The sequence below is a fragment of the Gorilla gorilla genome, chromosome 9, assembly GCF_029281585.2.
Source record: "Gorilla gorilla gorilla isolate KB3781 chromosome 9, NHGRI_mGorGor1-v2.1_pri, whole genome shotgun sequence".
Classification (NCBI taxonomy): Eukaryota; Metazoa; Chordata; class Mammalia; order Primates; family Hominidae; genus Gorilla; species Gorilla gorilla.
This window is the reverse complement of record NC_073233.2, coordinates 76741902-76762494: the sequence shown is the minus strand read 5'-3', so window position 1 is coordinate 76762494 and position 20593 is coordinate 76741902. Positions and strand designations below refer to the sequence as shown.

The following is a 20593-nucleotide window of genomic DNA, read 5'->3' as shown; positions in this document are numbered from 1 at the left end:
TCGATGAAAGGTGCTGGGGAGGGGAAGACGCAGTGAGCCTGGTGAGGGACTCCCACGCAGGTGGGAGGTGAGGGGCCCTGACCCAGGCCTGGCTGTAGCGGACAGGTGGCCCATTCTGGACACACAGAAGCGGAAGGAACACAGGCTGCAAAGTGGTGGAGTATGCCCCCCTCTCCAAGAAGCCCCTGGCTGGGGCCGATGTGGCGGCGATGGCGAGGTGGGCAGGGCACTCAGACGCCCTGGGAAAGCTGACTTGGGAGACACAGGGAGATGGGGTGTCGAGCAGCTGGTGGGACTTCAGCGAGGGCAAAGAGGGCAGGATGACCACATCAAGAAGGAGCTGGAACTTTGGTAGAGCAGGCAGGGCAGGGCAGGCATGAGGAAGTCTGCCCCAGAGGCCAGGGGTGCCCACAAACACCATGCTCTTTTTCTACCCCCATTAAAATACGATGCTGCAACATGGACAAGGCCACTGTCTGCTTCTTTGTTTGCAACAGTGAAAAAGTGAACAGAGAAGTTCCCTGAGCCCCAGCAGGGACACAAGAGCAGACTGGTTCCTGCCAGCAGGGGGGTGCAGGACAGCAGGGCCAGGGCTGTGTAGGTGGGCGTGGGGCAGCTTGGAACTCAATGTGGACGAGAAGCAAGTTGCAGGAGCGCGCACAGAGTAGGCAGCATTTGTGTGTGCCTCGCACGTGTGTGGTGGCACTGTATGCACTTGTAGATACTCAAATACGTAGGGAAAGATGAGCCCCGCATTCTGGGGACAGGGAGAGGAGGTTGTATCTATTGCATCTTAGAAATTTTTGCAGGGCTGGGCACCTGTAATCTCAGCAGCTTGGGAGGCCAAAGAGGAAGGACTGCTTGAGTCCAGGAGTTCAAGACCAGCCTGGGCAACATAGTGAGATCCCATCTCTACAAAAACAAAAATAAACAAACAAACTGGTGGGGGTGGGGTGGGGTGGGGGGACATTCTAAATCAATACAGCAAAATGTTAAATTTGTTGATTCCAGGAGGGTACACAGGTGTTACTCTCTGCTTGCCTGTGTGTTTGCGGTATCTTATGATTTAAAGCATTTAAGACAGAAAACAGTCTTGCTGTATAATATAGTAAAGTTCACTGGAGCTTGTGTATGTGTATGTTTTGAGACAAGATCTCGTTCTGTCGCCCAGGCTGGAGTGCAGTGGTGTGATCATGGCTCACTGTAGCCTCAACCTCCTGGGCTTGTGTGAGCCTTGCCCTTCAGCCTCCCAAGTAGCTGGGACTACAGGTGCTCACCACCGCGCCTGGTTTATTTTTGTATTTTTAGTAGAGATGAGATTTTGCCACATTGCTCAGGCTGGTCTCAAACTCCTGGGCTCAAGCGATCTGCCCGCCTTGGCTTCCCAAAGTTTTTGTGAGGCTTATCTGAGGTCCAGGAATTTATTAGTGACTGGTGTTCTTCCACCTGGACACCCCACCTCACCCCCACTCCTCCTCCCTAAGCACCAGGTCCTTGGAAGAGCTTTGCGCCCTTGGCCCTGGGCTTGTCGTCTGCCCATCCCAGTCTCAGCTGCTCACCTGCCTCACCTGGCTGCTGTCTGTTTCCAGGAAGGTGAGGTTAGCCACCTGTAGTCCCAGTCCTGTTTATGCCAGTGCGGTGAGGCCGCAGACCCGATTTACTTTGAGGGATCCCGTTTGTGCTAAGTAAAGTATGTTACAGAAAGTCACGCTGAGGGCCAGGTTGGTTTTCTTTTTTTTTTTTTTTTTGACAGGGAGTCTCACTCTCTCACCCAGGAGTGCAGTGGCCTGATCTCAGCTCACTGCAAGCTCCGCCTCCCGGGTTCACGCCATTCTCCTCCCTCAGCCTCCCGAGTGGCTGGGACTACAGGCGCCCGCCACCATGCCCGGCTAATTTTTTTTTTGTATTTTTAGTAGAGATGGGGTTTCACCGTGTTAGCGACGATGGTCTCTACCTCCTGACCTCATGATCTGCCCCCCTCGGCCTCCCAAAGTGCTGGGATTACAGGCATGAGCCACCGCGCCTGACCTTTTTTTTTTTGAGATGGAGTCTCACTCTTTCACCTAGGAGTGCAGTGGCCTGGTCTCGGCTCACTGCAACCTCTGCCTCCCGGGTTCAAGCAATTCTCCTGCCTCAGCCTCCCAATTAGCTGGGAATACAGGCGTGCACCACCAGATCTGGCTAATTTTTGTATTTTTAGTAGTGACAGGGTTTCACCATGTTGGCCAGGCTGGTCTCGAACTCCTGACCTACACTGATCCTCCCACCTTGGCCTCCCAAAGTGCTGGGATTACAGGCCTGAGCCACGGTGCGCGGCCTCAGGTTGGCTTTCAATGCGGGGGTACATCAAGGCAGGAAATGTGCTGACCACTCTCAGACTCTGGTCTGGGGCCCTCTACTCTCCAGGGCCAGGGAGGGAAGGGGGTTGTGTTGTGAATGGCTTTATCTGGTTACCATTCTTATGAGTTCCTCGGTTTTAGAGACATTAGGAACCGTCTGCCCTGTGTCTGGAGTGAGTGAGGCTGGCCCAGGAGCTGGGTGGCACTCACTGGGGTGGGTTGGCCTCTGTGAAGCCATGGTGCCCGTGTCTTCTGCAGTCCCCCGGCTTTGCTTCCGGTGACTCAGAGGTGGGAGAAGCTGCCACTCTGCATCCACTCCCAGCTGGGTGAAAGGCAGGGAGCAGGTGTGCCCTCTTCTGGGGAGAGGTGAAGTCCCTGCGTGGGCCAGGAGCGTGGCCTCCTGCCTGAAGAGGAAGCACCTGGAAGAGGCTGGCTGGGTGAGGCGGGGGGCAGGCACTGGAGGGAGGCGGGCACTGGGGGGAGGCCCTGCTTTTCCTTTCTCATCCTTTTTACACCAGGGTCATAAAAATCCTGTTGGGTTGGGCAAGCAGGTGGTGACTTTTCAGGTATTTCCAGATTGTGGGTAGTGGGGACGAGGTAAGGGGGCTTGGGCATGGCCAACTTTCCACATGCTCTGGCCCCGGAAACCTTTGCTCCTCCTGGTTTTATCTTCCCTGGCTCCGGATGGGTTACGCCGTTTCTCTGCTGCCAGCCCTGTTGTATTTGGTGGGCTATGGGGTGAGAAGTGTGTGCTTCCCTTCCTGGGAGGTGGGCACGTGGGGCACTTGGAGTATCTGAGGAGCTCTCCAAACATGAGATTTTTGAGCTCCAATTGCAGCAGATGAATGTTTCATTTCATTCAACACATTCTAAAACATCAGGAGATCTCAAACGTGCGTAGAAGAGACACTTGCCTACCGGGCTTGCACAGCCCTGCCCTTCACCCGTTCTCACACATGGCTCCTTCCTACCTGTCCCTCCATTTGTCCCACCCCAAGTGATTTTGAAGCAAGTCCCAGATATGATAAAAGATAAAATTAGGTTGGGCACAGTGGCTCACAGCACTTTGGGAGGCCGAGTTGGGCAGATCACCTGAGGTCAGGAGTTCAAGACCAGCCTGGCCAACATGGTGTAATCTGGGCTATATTGAAAATACAAAAATCAGCTGGGTGCAGTGTCAGGTGTCTGTAGTCTCAGCTACTGGGGAGGCTGAGGCAGGAGAATTGCTTGAACCCGGGAGGCAAAGGTTAACGTGAGCCTAGATCGTGCTACTGCATTCCAGCCTAGGCGACAGAGCAAGACTCAACAGTCTCAAAAAAAAAAAAAAAAAAAAAGATACAATTGCATGTAGCAATATGTTAGGATGTATCAATAAAAGATGGGAACGCTTTTTAAAAATAACCACTGCCTGAGTGCCATGGCTCACACTACTCAGGAGGGTCTCAACTACTCAGGAGGCTGAGGCAGGAGGATTGCTTGAACCCAGAGCTGCAGTGAGCTGTGATTGTGCCACTGCACTCCAGCCTGGGCAGCAGAGCGAGACTCTGTCTCTTAAAAAACATAACCACAATATCTTGTAATACCTAAAAGATAATTCACAGAAATTCCTTAATGCCATGAGTTAACAGTTGTTTTGAATGAGTCTTTTTTTAAATTTAATTTAATTTTAGATTTGGGGGTACACGTGCCTGTTTGTTACACAGGCATTTTGCATACTGGTGGGGTTGGGTTTCTGGTGTACCCAGAGTGCCCTCGATGAAAGGGAAGAGAGTGAACATTGTACCTGATAGGTAATTTTTCAGCCCTTGCCCTGCTGCCTCCCTTCCCTTTCGGAATCCCCAATGTCTGTTATTTCCATCTTTTTTCTCTTTTTTTTTTTTTTTTGAGATGGAGCTTTGCTCTTGTCCCCCAGGCTGGAGTGCAGTGGCCCGATCTCAGCTCACTGCAACCTCCGCCTCCCAGGTTCAAGCGATTCTCCTGCTTCAGCCTCCCAAGTAGCTGGGATTACAGGCGCCTGCCACCGCGCCTGGCTAATTTTTGGTATTTTTAGTAGAGATGGGGTTTCACCATGTTGTCCAGGCTGGTCTCAAACTCCTGACCTCAGGTGATCTGCCCACCTCGGCCTCCCAAAGTGCTGGGATTACAGGCGTGAGCCACCGCACCCGGCCTGTCACTTCCATCTTTATGTCTATGGGTACCCATTGTTCAGCTCCCACTTATAGGTGAGAACATGCGGTATTTGGTTTTCTGTTTCTGAGTGAGTTCACTTAGGATAAAGGCCTCCAGTTGCATCCATATTACTGCAAGGGACATGATTTCTTTCTTTCTTTCTTTCTTTCTTTCTTTTGAGACAGAGTTTTGTTCTTGTTGCCCAGGCTGGAGTGCAATGGCATGATCTCAGCTCACTGCAACCTCTGCCTCCTGGGTTCAAGTGATTCTCCTGCCTTGGCCTCCCGAGTAGCTGGGATTACAGGCATGCACCACCATGCCCGGCTAGTTTTGTATTTTTTAGGAGAGATGGGGTTTCTCCATGTTGGTCAGGCTGTTCTCGAACTCCTGACCTCAGCTGATCCTACCGCCTCGGCCTCCCAAAGTGCTGGGATTACAGGCGTGAACCACTGTGCCCGGCCAATTTCATTCTTTTTTATGGCTGCTGAATGAGTCCTTAATGTGACCAGAGCATTATGGTGGACAGGATATGGAAGAAAAGAATAACATATCCACCCCCACCATTATATATTTGAGGAGAGAATGGTTAGGTGCATAGACATTAAATAGATAACACTTCTTCAGACAGTATTTTTTGGTAACAGCTTTATTGAGAGATTCATATACCATAAAATTCACCCATCTAAAGTGTACACTTCAGTGAGTTTGGGTTTTTTTTGAGACAGGGTCTTGCTCTGTTGCCCAGGCTGGAATTCAGTGGTGCAGTCACGGCTCACTGCAGCTTCGAACTTCCAGGCTCAAGTGATCCTCCCACCTCAGCCTCCTTAGTAGCTGGGACTACAGGCACACATCACCGCACCCATCTAATTTTTGTAGTTTTTGCAGAGACAGGGTTTCGCCATGTTGCCCAGGCTTTCAGTGGTTTTTAGTATATTCACAGAGGTGTGCAACTATCACCACAATCAATTTTGGAATGTTTTCATCACCCTAAGAAGATACCCCCAACTCCTTACCCATGACCTCCCTATCTTCCCATCTGCTCCAAGCCCCTGGCAACCACTAGTGTACTTTCTGTCTCTGTAGATTTGCTTGTTCCAGACATTTAGAATAAATAGAATCAGCAATATATGACCTTCTGTATGGCTTCTTTCACTCAGCATCACGTCTTCAGGGTCCATCCATGTTGCAGCAGGTGTCGGAAGTCCATTCCTTTTCATTGCTGAATACTATTCCACAGTATGGATGGACCACATTATATTTATCCATTCATCAGCAGAATGTATTGCCACTTTTTGGCTATCATGAATGATGTTGTGAGTGTTCGTGTGCAGACTTTTGTATGGACATGTTTTCAGTTCTCTTGGGTATATATGTAGAAATGGAATTGCTGGGTCGTATGGTAAGTCTATTTTTCTACAATTTTTTTTTTTTTTAAGACAGGATCTCCCCTGTTGCCCAGGCTGGAGTGCAGTGGTGCAATCACAGCTCATTGCAGCCTCCACTTCCTGGGCTCAAGCGATCCTCCTGCCTCAGCCTCCCAAGTTGCTAGGGTTACAGCAATGCACTACCATGCCTGGGTAATTTCTTTGATTTTTAATAGAGATGAGGTCTTGCCATGTTCCCCAGGCTGGTCTCGAACTCCTGAGCCAAAGCAATCCTCCTGTCTTGGCCTTGCGAAGTGCTGGGATTACAGGGGTGAGCCACTGCATCTGGCCCAATTTTTAATTTTTTTTTTTATTTTTGTTTATTATATAGAGACAGGGGCTTGCCATGTTGCACAGGCTGGTCTGGAACTCCTGGCCTAAAGCAGTCTTTCTGCTTTGGCCTCCCAAAATGCTGGGATTGTAGGTGTGAGCCACGGTGCCAGGCCAGTAACTCTGTATTTAAGCTTTTGAGGAACGGACAGACTGTTTGCCAACGTGGCTGCACCATTTGACCAGCCATGCATGAGAATTCTGATTTCTCCACATCCTCACCAACACTTGCTATCATCCATCTTTGTGATACTAGCCATCCTCCTGAGTGTGAAGTGGTGTTTTCCTGTGGTTTAGATCTGCACTCCCTATTGGCCACAGGAGGCAGTCTTACACTTGCAGTGGTCCCTCCTTATCCTTGGGGGGATACATTCCAAGACCCCTGGTGGGTGCCTGAATCTGCGGACAGAACCAAACCTATACGGTCAGCTTTGTATCCTCAGGCTCTGCTTCTGTGGATTTAACCAACCAAGGATTGAAAACATTTGGGGAAAAAGAAAAAACCTAAATAATAACAAAAAATAATACAAAATAAAAATACAGCATAACAACTGTTTACATAGCATTTATAAGGTATTCATTATTGTAAGTAATCTAGAGATGACTTAAAGTATACAGGAGGGTTGGGCGCGTTGGCTCACACCTGTTAATCCCAGCACTTTGGGAGGCCGAGGTGGGTGGATCCCCTAAAGTCAGGAGTTTGAGACCAGCCTGGCCAACGTGGTGAAACCAGGTCTCTACTCAAAATACAAAAATGTAGGCCGGGCGTGGTGGCTCACACCTGTAATCCCAGCACTTTGGGAGGCTGAGGCGGGTGGATCACCTGAGGTCAGGAGTTCAAGGCCAGCCTGGCCAACGTACTGAAACCCTGTCTCTACTAAAAATACAAAAATTAGCCAGTTGTGGTGGTGGGGGCCTGTAATCCCAGCTACTCAGGAGGCTGAGGCAGGAGAATCACTTGAACCCAGGAGGCAGAGGGTGCAGTGAGCCGAGACCGCGCCATTGCACTCCAACCTGGGCAACAAGAGCAAAACTCCGTCTCAAAAATAAATAAATAAAATAAAAATACAAAAATTAGCCAGACGTGGTGGCACATGCCTGTAGTCCCAGCTACTCTAGAGGTTAAGGCAGGAGAATCACTTGAACCCGAGATTGTACCACTGAACTCCCACCTGGGGGACAGAGCGAGACTGTGTCTCAAAAAAAATATATATACAGGAGGATGTGTGTAGGTTATTTGCAAATACTAGACTATTTTCTATAAGGGACTGCACATTCATCGGTTTTGGTAAGCATGGGGGTCCTGCAACTAGTCCCCCTCAGATTCCGGGGGACAGATGTGTATACGAGGTGTTTTCCTGTGTAGTACTACTGTGTAGTAACTCCCTGTAGGCAGGGAGTGTTGACAGCATGGGTAGCCTGGGTAAAGGGGTGATTCACGTCCCTGGAAGGAGGGAGTGGGATGGTGGGAGCTTTCATCATACTACTCAGAATGCTGCACAATCGAAAACTATGATTTTTTTTCTTTTTTGAGTTGGAGTCTCACTCTGTACCCCAGGCTGAAGTGCAGTGGTGCAATCTCAGCTCACTGCAACCTCTGCCTCCCAGTTCAGGCAATTCTCCTGCCTCAGCTTCCCAAGTAGCTGGGATTACAGGCATGCACCACCATGCCCAGCTAATTTTTGTATTTTTAGTAAAGACAGGGTTTCGCCATGTTGGCCAGGCTGGTCTCGAACCCCTGACCTCAAGTGATCCACCCACCTGGGCCTCCCAAAGTTCTGGGATTACAGGCATGAGCCACGGCACCAAGCCTGGAGTTTTCCATTTAATATTTTCAGATGGTGGTTGACCATGGATAATTGAGACTTCAAAAAGCAAAATCACTAGACATGGTGGCTCACGCCTGTAATCCCGGTACTTTGGGAGGCTGAGATGGGTGGATCGCTTGAGTCCAGGAGTTCGAGACCAGTCTGGGCAAGGTGGTGAAATGCTGTCTCTACAAAAAAATACATAAATTAGCTGAGCATGGTGGTGCATGCCTATAGTCCCAGCTACTCAGGAGGCTGAGGTGGGAGGATCACCTGAGCTTGGGGAGTAGAGGCTGCAGTGAGCCATGATCGTGCCACTGCACTCCAGCCTGGGCAATACAGCGAGACCCTGTCTCAAACAAACAAACAAACAAACAAACAAAGGTGCAAACTGTAGCTGAGAGGGGACTGCTGTAGGTGCGGCTATATCAGTGTTTTTAAGCATAAGGCCACTGATCCAGGCCAGAACCCAGGGTGGGATTTGCGCTCATTACATTTGCACAGGGAGCTCCTCTGGCCCTTGCTGGATTCACTCATTTCTGCTCATGGCTCAAAGAGGGAGAGGCTAGGTCAGGACAGCCCATCTCAGCTCCTGCAGAAGTAGAAAAACAAATTGTGCACCTTAGGGGCATTTAGAACTCTTAGGGTTACCCTGAACCAGTCCAAATAAACAAGTCTTTCATTAAACTCAGATCGCTCTGCGAGGGCGTTTCACTCCTAGAAAGGACACTATAATTACCTCCAGTCTGACTCTTCCTATCAGAGGTTAGATTTCTGAGCAAGCATCGGATACATACCTTTGGAGGGACTTGGCTACAGACGCTATATTTAATCCACTGCCATGAATAATGCCTTTGTGTTCTGTATGAAGCCCAGGAGATCTTATCAATCGTGCAGAGGTAGCCAGTCACGTCACTTTATTTGCCACGGTGCATGCTTTGCAGAGTCCTCTTCTGGGATGCCTTCCTCATGGTTACTGCGAAGGCTTTGATGGGGAAGGGGGCTAAGAGTTAACCTTGAGGCCGGGCGTGGTGGCTCATAGTAGTAATCCCAGCACTTTGGGAGGCCGAGGTGGGCGGATCATTTGAGCTCAGCAGTTCGGGAACAGCCTGGCCAACATTGTGAAACCCTGTCTCCACTAAAAATAGAAAAAATTAGCCAGGCGTGGTGGCAGGCACTTGTAAGCCCAGCTACTCGGGAGGCTGAAGCATGAGAATCGCTTGAACCCGGGAGGTGGAAGTTGCAGTGAGCTGAGATGGCGCCGCTGCACTCCAGCCTGGGCGACAGAGTGAGACTCCGTCTCAAAAAAAAAGTTAACCTTGAGACTCCACGGGAGTCTTACAGCTGCTTAGATAGCTTTTTGAGAAATGGTTCAGAGCTGCTTGCTTTGATGCCCTCTTCAACCCATGGCAAACATCTGCTTGGTGATCTTGCTGCTTTCAAAAATGGGATCCATTCCTTTAAAACTGGCCAGGCCATGGGAGTTGGCTGCGTGCCTACTAAATAATATGTAAATACTGTTGTTTTGTTGTTGTTGTTGTTGTTGTTGTTGAGATAGGGTCTCACTCTGTCGCCCTGGCTGGAGTATAATGGCGTGATCATGGCTCACTGCAGCCTCTACCTCCTGAGCTCAAGGGATCCTCCTGCCTCAGCTTCCCAAGTAGCTGGGACTACAGGCCCATGCCACCACACCTGGCTAATTTTTTATTTTTTTCAGAGACGGGGTTTCGCCATGTTGCCCAGGCTGGTCTTGAGTTCCTGGACTCAAGCGATCCTCCCACGTCAGCCTCCCAAAGTGTTGGGATTACAGGTATGAGCCATCGTGCCTGGCCCATACATATTGTCGATTGCTTTGCAAATTGCTCTAAGCTGAAGTTATAGCTGGTGGAATGTAGTTTTGCCAAATTACTCTTTCCGAGTCATTGAGGCAGAGCTGGCAGGTTCTGTGCTGATACCTCCCGTGTGTGTCGTCCTGCCCAGCTCCTCCCTCGCTCTGGCGATGTGGGGCATCTTCACCCGGATGTCCTGGTGACATTTCACATGTGGCAGGTCCAGGCATGAATTCTCAGCTTCTGCCCCAGCCTGCCTCCTTCCCTCCCTGAGACTGTCCCTTGTCAGTACCTGGCTTCACTGAGTGGGTGGCTCAAGTCAGGAGCCCGAGGGCCCATTTCACCAGCAAGTGCAGCTCAAGGTGCCTCTGCAGACTGTCTTGTGTGGGTCATTGTCCACACTGTCACTGTCCCTGTCACTGACAGACTGGGCCAGGCCCATGCACCTTCCTGGAAGACAGCCTCAGCTTCTTAACTGGTCCTGCTTCCCCATCCCCATCCATACTCCATACAGCAGCCAGAGTGGTCTTTAGAACAGAAATAGTGGCAGGTTCCCCTTTCTCCGGGCCCTTGGATGCTTCTCCATTGCTAGCACAAAACCCTGCCACCTCCCACCGGCTGCCTCTGCCTTCCTCTCCAAACTAGGCCCCCTGTCCTTGAACCCAGACACCCTGTCGACCCCAGCCACCTGCCCTTGACCCCAGACACCCTACCCTTGACCCCAGCTACCCTGCCTTTGACCCGACACCCTGCCCTTGACCCCAGCTGGCCTGCCCTTGACCTTAGCTGTCCTGCCACTGACCCCCCCGACAGCCTGTCCTTGACCCCCAGCCACCCTGCCCTTGACCCCAGCCACCTGCCCTTGACCCCAGACACCTGCCCTTGACCCCCAGCCTCCTGCCCTTGACCCCAGCTTCCTGCCCTTGACCCCAGCCTCCTGCCCTTCCTGCCTCCAGCTCTTGCCTGCTCTTCCCATGGTTGCTCCTTCTCCTGGCTTCCCTGTCTCCTGAGAGGTCCCCTCGGCTTCTCCCCTTCCTGCACCAGAGCACTGCTCCTGCGTTGCTTGTTAGCCCGGTCTAAGCTGTGGGAGGGCAGAGGGACCTTTTCTGCTGGTGTGCAGCTCTTCTCCTCGGCTGGCACGTTGGAGGCAGTCAACAAATATTTGTAATATGGACAGATGTCTGAAGTCGGGTGCCTTTCTAGGGCCTGCCAGCGGATGGTTCTGTGTTTTGGCTGGTGGAGGACTGAGTCAGGCTGATTTCTGTAACAGGGGATCTTTGAAACTGTGATAGCCACTGATTTTGATCTCGCCTTCAGAGGGCATCAGTGGGCGAAAACAGGAAAATCATCCTGTGGTGAGAACACGCACACACACCCACACACACCCACCCCCCCCACACACAACCACACATCACCACACACACACACACCACACACAACCACACATCACCACACACCACACACACACACCCACCCCCCCACATACCACACACACACCCACGCACCCCCCCACACCACACACACCATACACACCACACACACTCACCCCCACACAACACACACACCACACACACACCCACACCACACACACACACCCACACACACCACACACACACCACACACGCACACACCACACACATACACCACACACACCACATACACATACCACACACACGTATACACACACACACCACACACAGACACACAACCACACACACACCACACACACACCCCCACACCACACACACCCACACACACCACACACACACACCACACACGCACACACCACACACATACACCACACACACCACATACACATGCCACACACACGTATACACACACACACCACACACACACCCACACCACACACACGAGTTTTTGGATTTTTATTATGGTCCTTGATAGTTTTTTCCTCTTAGCTTCTCTTTTATCCATTTAGTACTTTGTGGCAGGCAGCTTGGGAGGAGGTGGAGGAGGCACCGTGAGAAGGGCAGGAGCCACCACCCCGGGGGGTCCAGGAGGGGATGGGGGTGGGCTGTGCTGTGCTGAGCGGCTGTGCCAAGGAGCCGGAAGGAAGGCGGCCGGAGCCAGGATGAAGGGTACAGGAAGAATGTAGCAGATCCGGAAGCAGTTTTCTGCAGCCGGCCAGGGGATGCTGTCCCCAGGGGCTGTGCTTGGGTCTGGACTGCAGCGCCCCGGGATCCGTTTAGCCCGTGGGGCCGCCAAGGCACGTTCCGCTTCAGCCGCTGCCTCCGAGGAAGAAGGCCCGCTCCGTCTGTGAACACCCATTCTTGAGGTGTCTGCGCATGTGACTCATGGAGTCTTCGTGGGTCTCTCTGAAACCCTAGAACAGTTTCTCGAAAGAGCAGCCACACAGACACCAGAGGCAGAGGCATTTGGGATTGATCTGCGCTCGAAGTTCAGGGTCTAGGGCTGTCGTGGGCTCCTTCGTGGACTCCTGCGTGGAAACTCTGGGCCTCTTCTAATGCCAGCCTCCAAGGGCCTGGCTGCAAGATTGAGATTTGTCTGTGCTGTGCGAGTTGCTGAAGCGCCGTGGGCTTTACGTCAGTAGGTGTGGCCTGGATGCTGGCTTGGAGGCGTGGTTCCGGGGAATGTCCAGGGCCAGGGTTGGGGTACCACGGGCCTGGATGCTGGCTTGGCGGCGTGGTTCCGGGGGACGTCCAGGGCCAGGGTTGGGGGTACCACGGGCCTGGATGCTGGCTTGGAGGCGTGGTTCCGGGGGACGTCCAGGGCCAGGGTTGGGGTACCACGGGCCTGGATGCTGGCTTGGAGGCGTGGTTCCGGGGGACGTCCAGGGCCAGGGTTGGGTGTACCACGGGCCTGGATGCTGGCTTGGAGGCGTGGTTCCAGGGAATGTCCAGGGCCAGGGTTGGGTTACCACGGGCCTGGATGCTGGCTTGGAGGCGTGGTTCCGGGGGACGTCCAGGGCCAGGGTTGGGGTACCACGGGCCTGGATGCTGGCTTGGAGGCGTGGTTCCGGGGAATGTCCAGGGCCAGGGTTGGGGTACCACGGGCCTGGATGCTGGCTTGGCGGCGTGGTTCCGGGGGACGTCCAGGGCCAGGGTTGGGGGTACCACGGGCCTGGATGCTGGCTTGGAGGCGTGGTTCCGGGGGACGTCCAGGGCCAGGGTTGGGGTACCACGGGCCTGGATGCTGGCTTGGAGGCGTGGTTCCGGGGGACGTCCAGGGCCAGGGTTGGGTGTACCACGGGCCTGGATGCTGGCTTGGAGGCGTGGTTCCAGGGAATGTCCAGGGCCAGGGTTGGGTTACCACGGGCCTGGATGCTGGCTTGGAGGCGTGGTTCCGGGGGACGTCCAGGGCCAGGGTTGGGGTACCACGGGCCTGGATGCTGGCTTGGAGGCGTGGTTCCGGGGAATGTCCAGGGCCAGGGTTGGGGTACCACGGGCCTGACTCCTGATGATCATCTTGGGCCTCTAAGCAGAGGCAGCAACTGTCTTTGTAGCGGTGGACAGGCAAGGGGGTGCCAGCTGTGGTGATGGAATTGGTCTGTTGATGAAAAGTATTAAATCTGTTAAGTGGCGAGGAAGAACTTAAGTTCAGAAGGAATGGCACTTCTGTATGAGGGTTTTAGTGTCTGGTCACACGTTCCACTGTGTTACGTTTTCTCCTTCTCCTTCCAGGTACTCTCTGAAGATGGCAGAAGCTCACCAAGCTGTGGCCTTTCAGTTCACGGTCACTCCGGACGGGATTGACCTGCGGCTGAGCCATGAAGCTCTTAGACAAATCTATCTCTCTGGACTTCATTCCTGGAAAAAGAAGTTCATCAGATTCAAGGTTTTCTGAGATTTGTTGAAATCTACACAGTATGCCTTTTAATATCTAAGAACGGGGCTCTGGCAGCTATTGAGGTCTACGTGTTTCAGACTGGCGACTGCATATCACTTACCTATTTCCATGGTACTTAAGGCTTGGGGACCCTGTCACATAGACTTTAGCTCACTGGATGCTTGGAGCAGTTCCATTAGGCAGGTGGAAGGACTTGGCGTGCGTTAAAGCAGGCTGGGAAATCGAGGCTTAAAGGGCCAGCGACCTACTTAATAGAAGGCAGAGTAAAGACTAGAATTCACATCTTCTGCTCTGAGTCAGAATCTTTTACACCTTGTTCAAATAGGATTTTTTTCAGGCCAGGTGCAGTGGCTCACACCTGTAATCCCTGCACTTTGGGAAGCTGAGGTGGGCGGATTGCTTGAGCTCAAGAGTTTAAGACCAGCCTGGGTGACACGACAAAACCCCATCTCTACAAAAAATAGAAAAATTAGGCAGGTATGTTGGCATGCACCTGTAGTCCCAGCTACTCAGGAGGCTGAGGTGGGAGGATTGCTTGAACCTGGGAGGCAGAGACTGCAGTGAGCCATGATTGAGCCACCACACTCCAGCCTGGGCAACAGAGCGAGACTTTGTCTCAAAAAAACAAAAAAATATTTTTTCCAAACTTCAGCAAGTGGATGTAATAACTACTTTGTTTATAAAACATTCACACATTAGAAACTCTCTGCATAAGGTCCGGGTGTGGTGGCTCACGCCAGTAATCCCAGCACTTTGGGAGGCCAAGGCGGGCGGATCACGAGGTCAGGAGATCGAGACCATCCTGGCTAACACGGTGAAACCCCCGTCTCTACTAAAAAATACAAAAAATTAGCCGGGCATGGTGGCGGGTGCCTGTAGTCCCAGCTACTCGGGAGGCTGAGGCAGGAGAATGGCGTGAACCCGGGAGGTGGAGCTTGCAGTGAGTCGAGATCGCGCCACTGCACTCCAGTCTGGGTGAGAGAGTGAGACTCTGTCTCAAAAAAAACAAACAAAAAAAAGAAACTCTCCACATAAGTTCAAATACAGTTGAGTCCACATGTTCTCAATTCTGTTTATCTAAAGAAGTGGAACTTTGTTCTTTTTTAAGTAAGTGTCTTGTTTTTCCATGTATTTTAATTTATTTTAAACATCATAGAAGGAACAAGTGCATGTTTGAAAACACGCAAACTAGGTGAAAGTTCATCAAGTCAAAAGTGGAAATCTCCCCCCGCCGACCCCCCTGCCAGCCCCAGCGGTAACTCAGTTCAGTTTGTGCACTTCCCGGTGCTCCTTCTCCGAGGGCGGCACTGAAGTGGGCCACTGAGAAAGGCCTAAGCTCAAGAGCAGGTGGCAGCAGGGACAGCATGGCGGGCAAGCCCCTGGGAGCCAGTACAGCTGCACGGGTGTCCCTGGGGCTCAACCTGTGGGTTCTTGGGCCCAGATAAATAACCCACCAAGGTGACATCCGAGATGTCACTGAGGCACTAGCTCAGCTCGCCGAGAGCTGCTCTTTTTCACCTTGGAATCTGGGAAAATAGAAACTTGGATGCAGAGGCTTGGCTGTCATATTCAACCCAGTGGGAATGTTGTTCTCCCTCTCCCCTCCCCTCCCCTCTTTTTTTTTTTGAGACAGGGTCTTGCTCTGTTGCTCAGGGTGGAGTGCAGTGGTGCGATCACGGCTCACTGTAGCCTCACTAGGCTCAGGCAATCCTCCTGTCTCATCCTCCCAAGTAGTTGGGACCATAGGTGCACACCACAATGCCCGGCTAATTTTTTTTTTTTTTTTTTTTCCGGACAGAGCCTCACTCTGTTGCCCAGGCTGGAGTGCAATGGCACAACCTTGGCTCACTGCAACCTCCGTCTCCTGGGCTCAGTGATTCTTCTGCTTCAGCCTCCTGAGTAGCTGGGACTATAGGCGCCCACCACCACACCTGGCTAATTTTTTGTATTTTTAGTAGAAACAGAATTTCACCATGTTGGTCAGGCTGGTTTCAAACTCCTCACCTCAAGTGATCGGCCCGCCTCAGCCTCCCAAAGTGCTGGGGTTACAGGTGTGAGCCACTGCACCTGGCCTGCTTTGGTCATTTTTAATCCATTATCTTGGTGAAATCAATATCTTATTAGGATGGTTTAGGAAGAATTTTTTTTAACTGGAGTTGTCAAACATACACAAGAGTGAAGAGGACTGATTAAAGATCCCCACCGTTCCCTTCCTTGTTTCAACAATTTTGCCAATTTTGTTTGATATAATCCTTTTTTTTTTTTTTTGGCTGGAGTATTTTACAGCAAATTCTTGACATGGGGTGAGGTCTCCCATGAAATCTTCAGGGTTAAGCAGCCCTTCTGACACAGGGGCAGCAAGAGGAGCAGTTTTGGAACCGGGGTCTCGGGGCATTCTAGACAGTAGCAGGCTGGGGCCAGGACGTCATGGTGGCTCAGTGACGTCCTTCACCAGCTAAACTAGTGCCTGGGCTGATTATCATGTCCCGGGGCATCCACTCTTGGGGAAGCTTTCAGGGTGGGTTTTGGCTCAGAAGTAGTGGAAGGGAGGAAACTGGAATCACCGCAGGCTGTAAACTCTGGGGAGAGTCCCAGCCTGTGGGGTGTGGTTTCCCAGTGCACGCACGCTGTCCACGCTCTCTTCTCACTGCCTGCCGTCCCAGCAGCCCTGCTGCCGGGGCCATGAAGCGTCATTGCCCTGTGGGTTGTGGGAGGACACCGCTCACGGCCCGGGTGTCTGTCTTTAGAACGGCATCATCACTGGCGTGTACCCGGCGAGCCCCTCCAGTTGGCTTATCGTGGTGGTGGGCGTGATGACAACGATGTATGCCAAGATCGACCCCTCGTTAGGAATAATTGCAAAAATCAATCGGACCCTGGAAACGGCGTAAGTAATCCTGTGAAATCTCCAATTGTCTGGGAAGTTACCGATTTTATTGCTGTTTTTATGTCTCTTCAAATGTGATGATTGTCACTGTTCTGGATTCCATGTGAAGCTCCTGATGCTGTTCTCACGTCAGCTTTCTTCCCGTCTCCTGGGTGCTGTTAAGGTCCCCCTAGGAGTTTGCGGTCCCCTGCGGCCTTTCCTCTGAAGACCAGGGTGAGAAGACTGGTAGTGGCCCTGGGGCACCCCTCGGGAGGTGTCAGGGCCCGAGGGTTTGGCCAATAATGACAGTGCCCTTGGCCTGGCCAATAGGGCTCTGAAACGGAATTTCTGCTCAAAGGGCTGATTCCCCATGTAGTCATTTCTTTGCACTTGGAGTCTGTTCATCCCAGAGTTCTGTGACCCTTGAACTGACTGCTGTGGGGTCCTCTGCAGGGACCTCACCCACTTAACTCTCTGTCAGGATGGTTTAGAAATCTCCAGGGACCCCCCTGTCACTCCCACCCCTAAGGTTTTGAATTTTCCTGGGGCTTATTTCTTGCTACCAAGAGGTAAGGCCCAGAGACACCTTAGGTAACATTCAGCACATGTTCATTTTATTTTATTTTTCTAACCACCTGCCGCCTGTTGATAGCACATGTTTATTGCACGCCTGTGATGTCCGTTATTCCATCCAGTTCTGGAGATGGCCCAGACTCCCATCTAGGAAGGTCAGAGTCTGCACTGCAGTGACCTCTCATTAGGGTCCCTTTTACGAGTGAGGAAGCATTCAGACAGGTGCAGGTGTCTGCCCAAGTCACAGGAAGAGGGAGCGGGGAAGCTGAAGTTCAAACCCAGCTCTGCACAGCTCTGAAATCTGTGCTTTCTTCAGTGTAGCACTGAGGTCCCCCCACCCCCTGCCCCAGAAGCTTCTGTGAGACAAATGCGAATGAACACCGCTGCTTTACCACCATTTGAACGTCCAGACGGTGGAACGCAGGGTGACTCAGCTTCCTCGTGCAGCCGTGACCCTTGGGCTTGGACACACATTTTACTTTCGGGTCTGAAAGCTCCACAGTGTCTCGGAAGCGTCCCTGCTGCCCTGTGCCAGACGTTTGATTCGATTTCTGTGCTGCTTGTTTACACCAATGGCATTTTTGCCATTTGGACACGGTGGTTCACACCTGTAATCCCAGGACTTTGGGAGACCGAGGTGGGTCGATCACCTGAGGTCAATAATAGCCACCAACTCCTCATAATTGGGCTTTGTTTTGGGGCCAGGAGTTGCAGGTGGAAGGCACAATGCCGGGTCTGGGCTAAGCTAAAAAACAAAGCTCTGGATCTTTATAGTCACGCCTTCCAGGTTGTTTGCATATAAATATTGTTTAATCAGAAAGAAATAAGAAAATAAACTGGCAGAAAAAGAGACGTAAACGAAAACTCACTCAGTTAACGGCTAAATTTGATTTTTTTTTTTTTTGGAAATGGAGTTTTTGCTCCGTTGCCCAGGCTGGAGTGCGATGGTGCGATCTCGGCTCACTGCAACCTCCGCCTCCCGGGTTCAAGCAATTCTCCTACCTCAGCCTCCTGAGTAGCTGGGATTACAGGTGTCCGCCACCATGCCTGGCTAATTTTTGTATGTTTTGTAGAGATGAGGTTTCACCATGTTGGCCAGGCTGATCTCGAACTATTGACCTCAGGTGGTCCACTCGTCTCGGCCTCCCAAAGTCCTGGGATTACAGGTGTGAGCCACCATGCCCAGCCTTGATTCTGATGACTAGAAATAAAAGATTAAGCAGATTAATGGTCTGAGTCTCCTGATGACAGCTTGAGCAAGTGCCCTGATTCCTGAACCTCTTTTTGCGAAGGGTCTGCAGAGGACCCCTCCACATCCTGTTCCTTCTCCAGGAAGCCCCTGGACCCTCCAGAGTCATCGAGCGTCCAGCTGAGTTGCTTGCAACCTTGAGGTAGCTCAGGAATGCTGGCTCAGGCCTCTATAAGAGTCTGCAAGAAACATAATAAAAGTTCCCAGTCATTTTAGCAGAAGCATGCCTGGCTGGGACGCCTGCCAGGTTCCTTGTCTGCCTGGGGACTGCTGTCATTGCTGTCACACAGAAAGCAGTTGGCAGACCTGGGTGCTCGGGGCAGGCCTGGCTGCTCTCTTCCTTGAGGTCCCAGGACCCACAGGCCTGCGGTGGATAGCTGCCTCCGAGCCTTGCGTCTGGAGCTGTTCCTACGTACTTTTCATTCTCTCATGGGGTTAATGAATATCTTTTTTTTTTCTTTTTGAGATAGAGTCTCACTCTGTCGCCCAGGCTGGAGTGCAGTGGTGCAATCTCGGCTCACTGCAAGCTCCACTTCCCGGGTTCAAGTGATTCTCCTGCCTCAGCCTCTTGAGTACCTGGGACTGCAGGCACACGCCACCACGCCCAACCAATTTTTGTATTTTTGGTAGAGGTGGGGTTTTGCCATGTTGGCCAGGCTGGTCTTGAACTCCTGACCTCAAGTGATCCACCCGCCTCATCCTCCCAAAGTGCTGGGATTACAGGCGTGAGCCACTGCACCCGGGCCAGATCTTTAATTTACTCTCTAGTGTAGGCGCTCTCTTAAAACTGGATTATATTTAGAAGTGTTGACTGTTTAAAGCCCTTAATAATCTGGGTCTTTGTAAGATTTGTTTCTTTGTACCTCTTAAACCTATTTTGGTAAACTGGGCCATCCCTGGCCTAAATTTAGAAAGGCCGGGTTAAGGGCCAGTGTCTTCCAGCCTCATGGGCCATTTCCTGTCCTGGAGGGGATCTGCAGTATCTCCGGGCCACTGCCTTCAAAAGTGGAGTCAGGCTGGGTGCAGTGGCCTGTAATTCCAGCACTTTGGGAGGCCGAGGCAGGAGGATTGCTTGAGCCCAGGAGTTCAAGATCAGCCTGAGCAACATAGTGAGACCCTATCTCTTAAAAAAAAGAAAGAATAAAAAAGTGGAGTCATCCGTGTCATGTGAGGTTTGTCTCTGAGTTTGTCCCCGACAGCCTTGTAAGGAGCATGTCTTTTCAAAGAAAGCTTTTTGCTAACATTTTTTATCTGAGTGCCTCTATGTCTATACTTTTAAAAATCTTGAATGTGTCATTTATTTGTTTATGCTAAAATATTTTTATTTTTGCAAATCAAGTAAGTATATAGGTCTTTTTCTTTCAGTAATCTAAAATGTAGATTATCTAAAAGATAGCTTCTTAAATCCCTAAACCCAAGTTTGTTTATAGGTTAGATGACCAGAAAAGAGTGTATAGGTTTAAAAAAGAGACTACAGTTAAACTCCAGTGCTAGATTTCACGGGTTATAGAAAGATATACATTTTGGAGCAAAGAGTATATAATCTTGAAGATAATTTGTTTTTGTCCACTTAAATATTATACAGTGTTAAATTAGTGGTTTTCTTTTTTTATTTCTTATTTTGAAGAAATATTTATTATTTTTTATTTTTATTATTTTTTATTTCTTATTTTATTTTCTTTTTTACATTTTATTTTTGTATTAATGGGGTTTTGCCATGTTGTCCAGGCTGGTCTCGAACTCCTGGACCCAAGTGATCCACCCATCTCAGCCTCCCAAAGTGCTGGGATTATAGACTTGAGCCACTGCACCTGGCCAAATTAGTGCTTTTCAAATATTAGGGACACCTTTAGGTTATATATATTGGTGTTTTAATCATTTGAAGCATGCTTAAATAGTTTTCATTTAAAAAATATTTTGCAGTTCCCAAAACAACCAAAACTAAAACAAACCACAAAATAGCTGCATTTCTGGCCAGGCACAGTGGCAAACACCTATAATCCCAGCACTTTGGGAGGCCGAGCCGGGTGGATCACCTGACAGGAGTTTGAAACCAGCCTGGGCAACATGGCAAGACCCGATCTCTACAAAAAATACAAAAATCAGTTGGATGTGGTGGTGCGCACCTGTAATCCCAGCTAGTCAGGAGGCTGAGATGGGAGAATCACTTAAACCTGG

General features: G+C 50.9%; 1 protein-coding gene across 2 annotated transcripts in view; it reads left to right on the top strand.

Moving 5' to 3' along the window:
• The window catches only part of CPT1A (carnitine palmitoyltransferase 1A), an 88065-nt gene that overhangs the window by 13459 nt on the left and 54013 nt on the right, over window positions 1-20593 (top strand). For both annotated transcript variants that reach the window (XM_031015971.3, XM_055354692.2), the window contains exons 2-3: window positions 13562-13715; window positions 16475-16614. In XM_031015971.3, the coding sequence (XP_030871831.2) occupies window positions 13575-13715; window positions 16475-16614 (281 nt within the window). In that variant the 5' untranslated portion in view covers window positions 13562-13574. The remainder of the gene's footprint in view (window positions 1-13561; window positions 13716-16474; window positions 16615-20593) is intronic.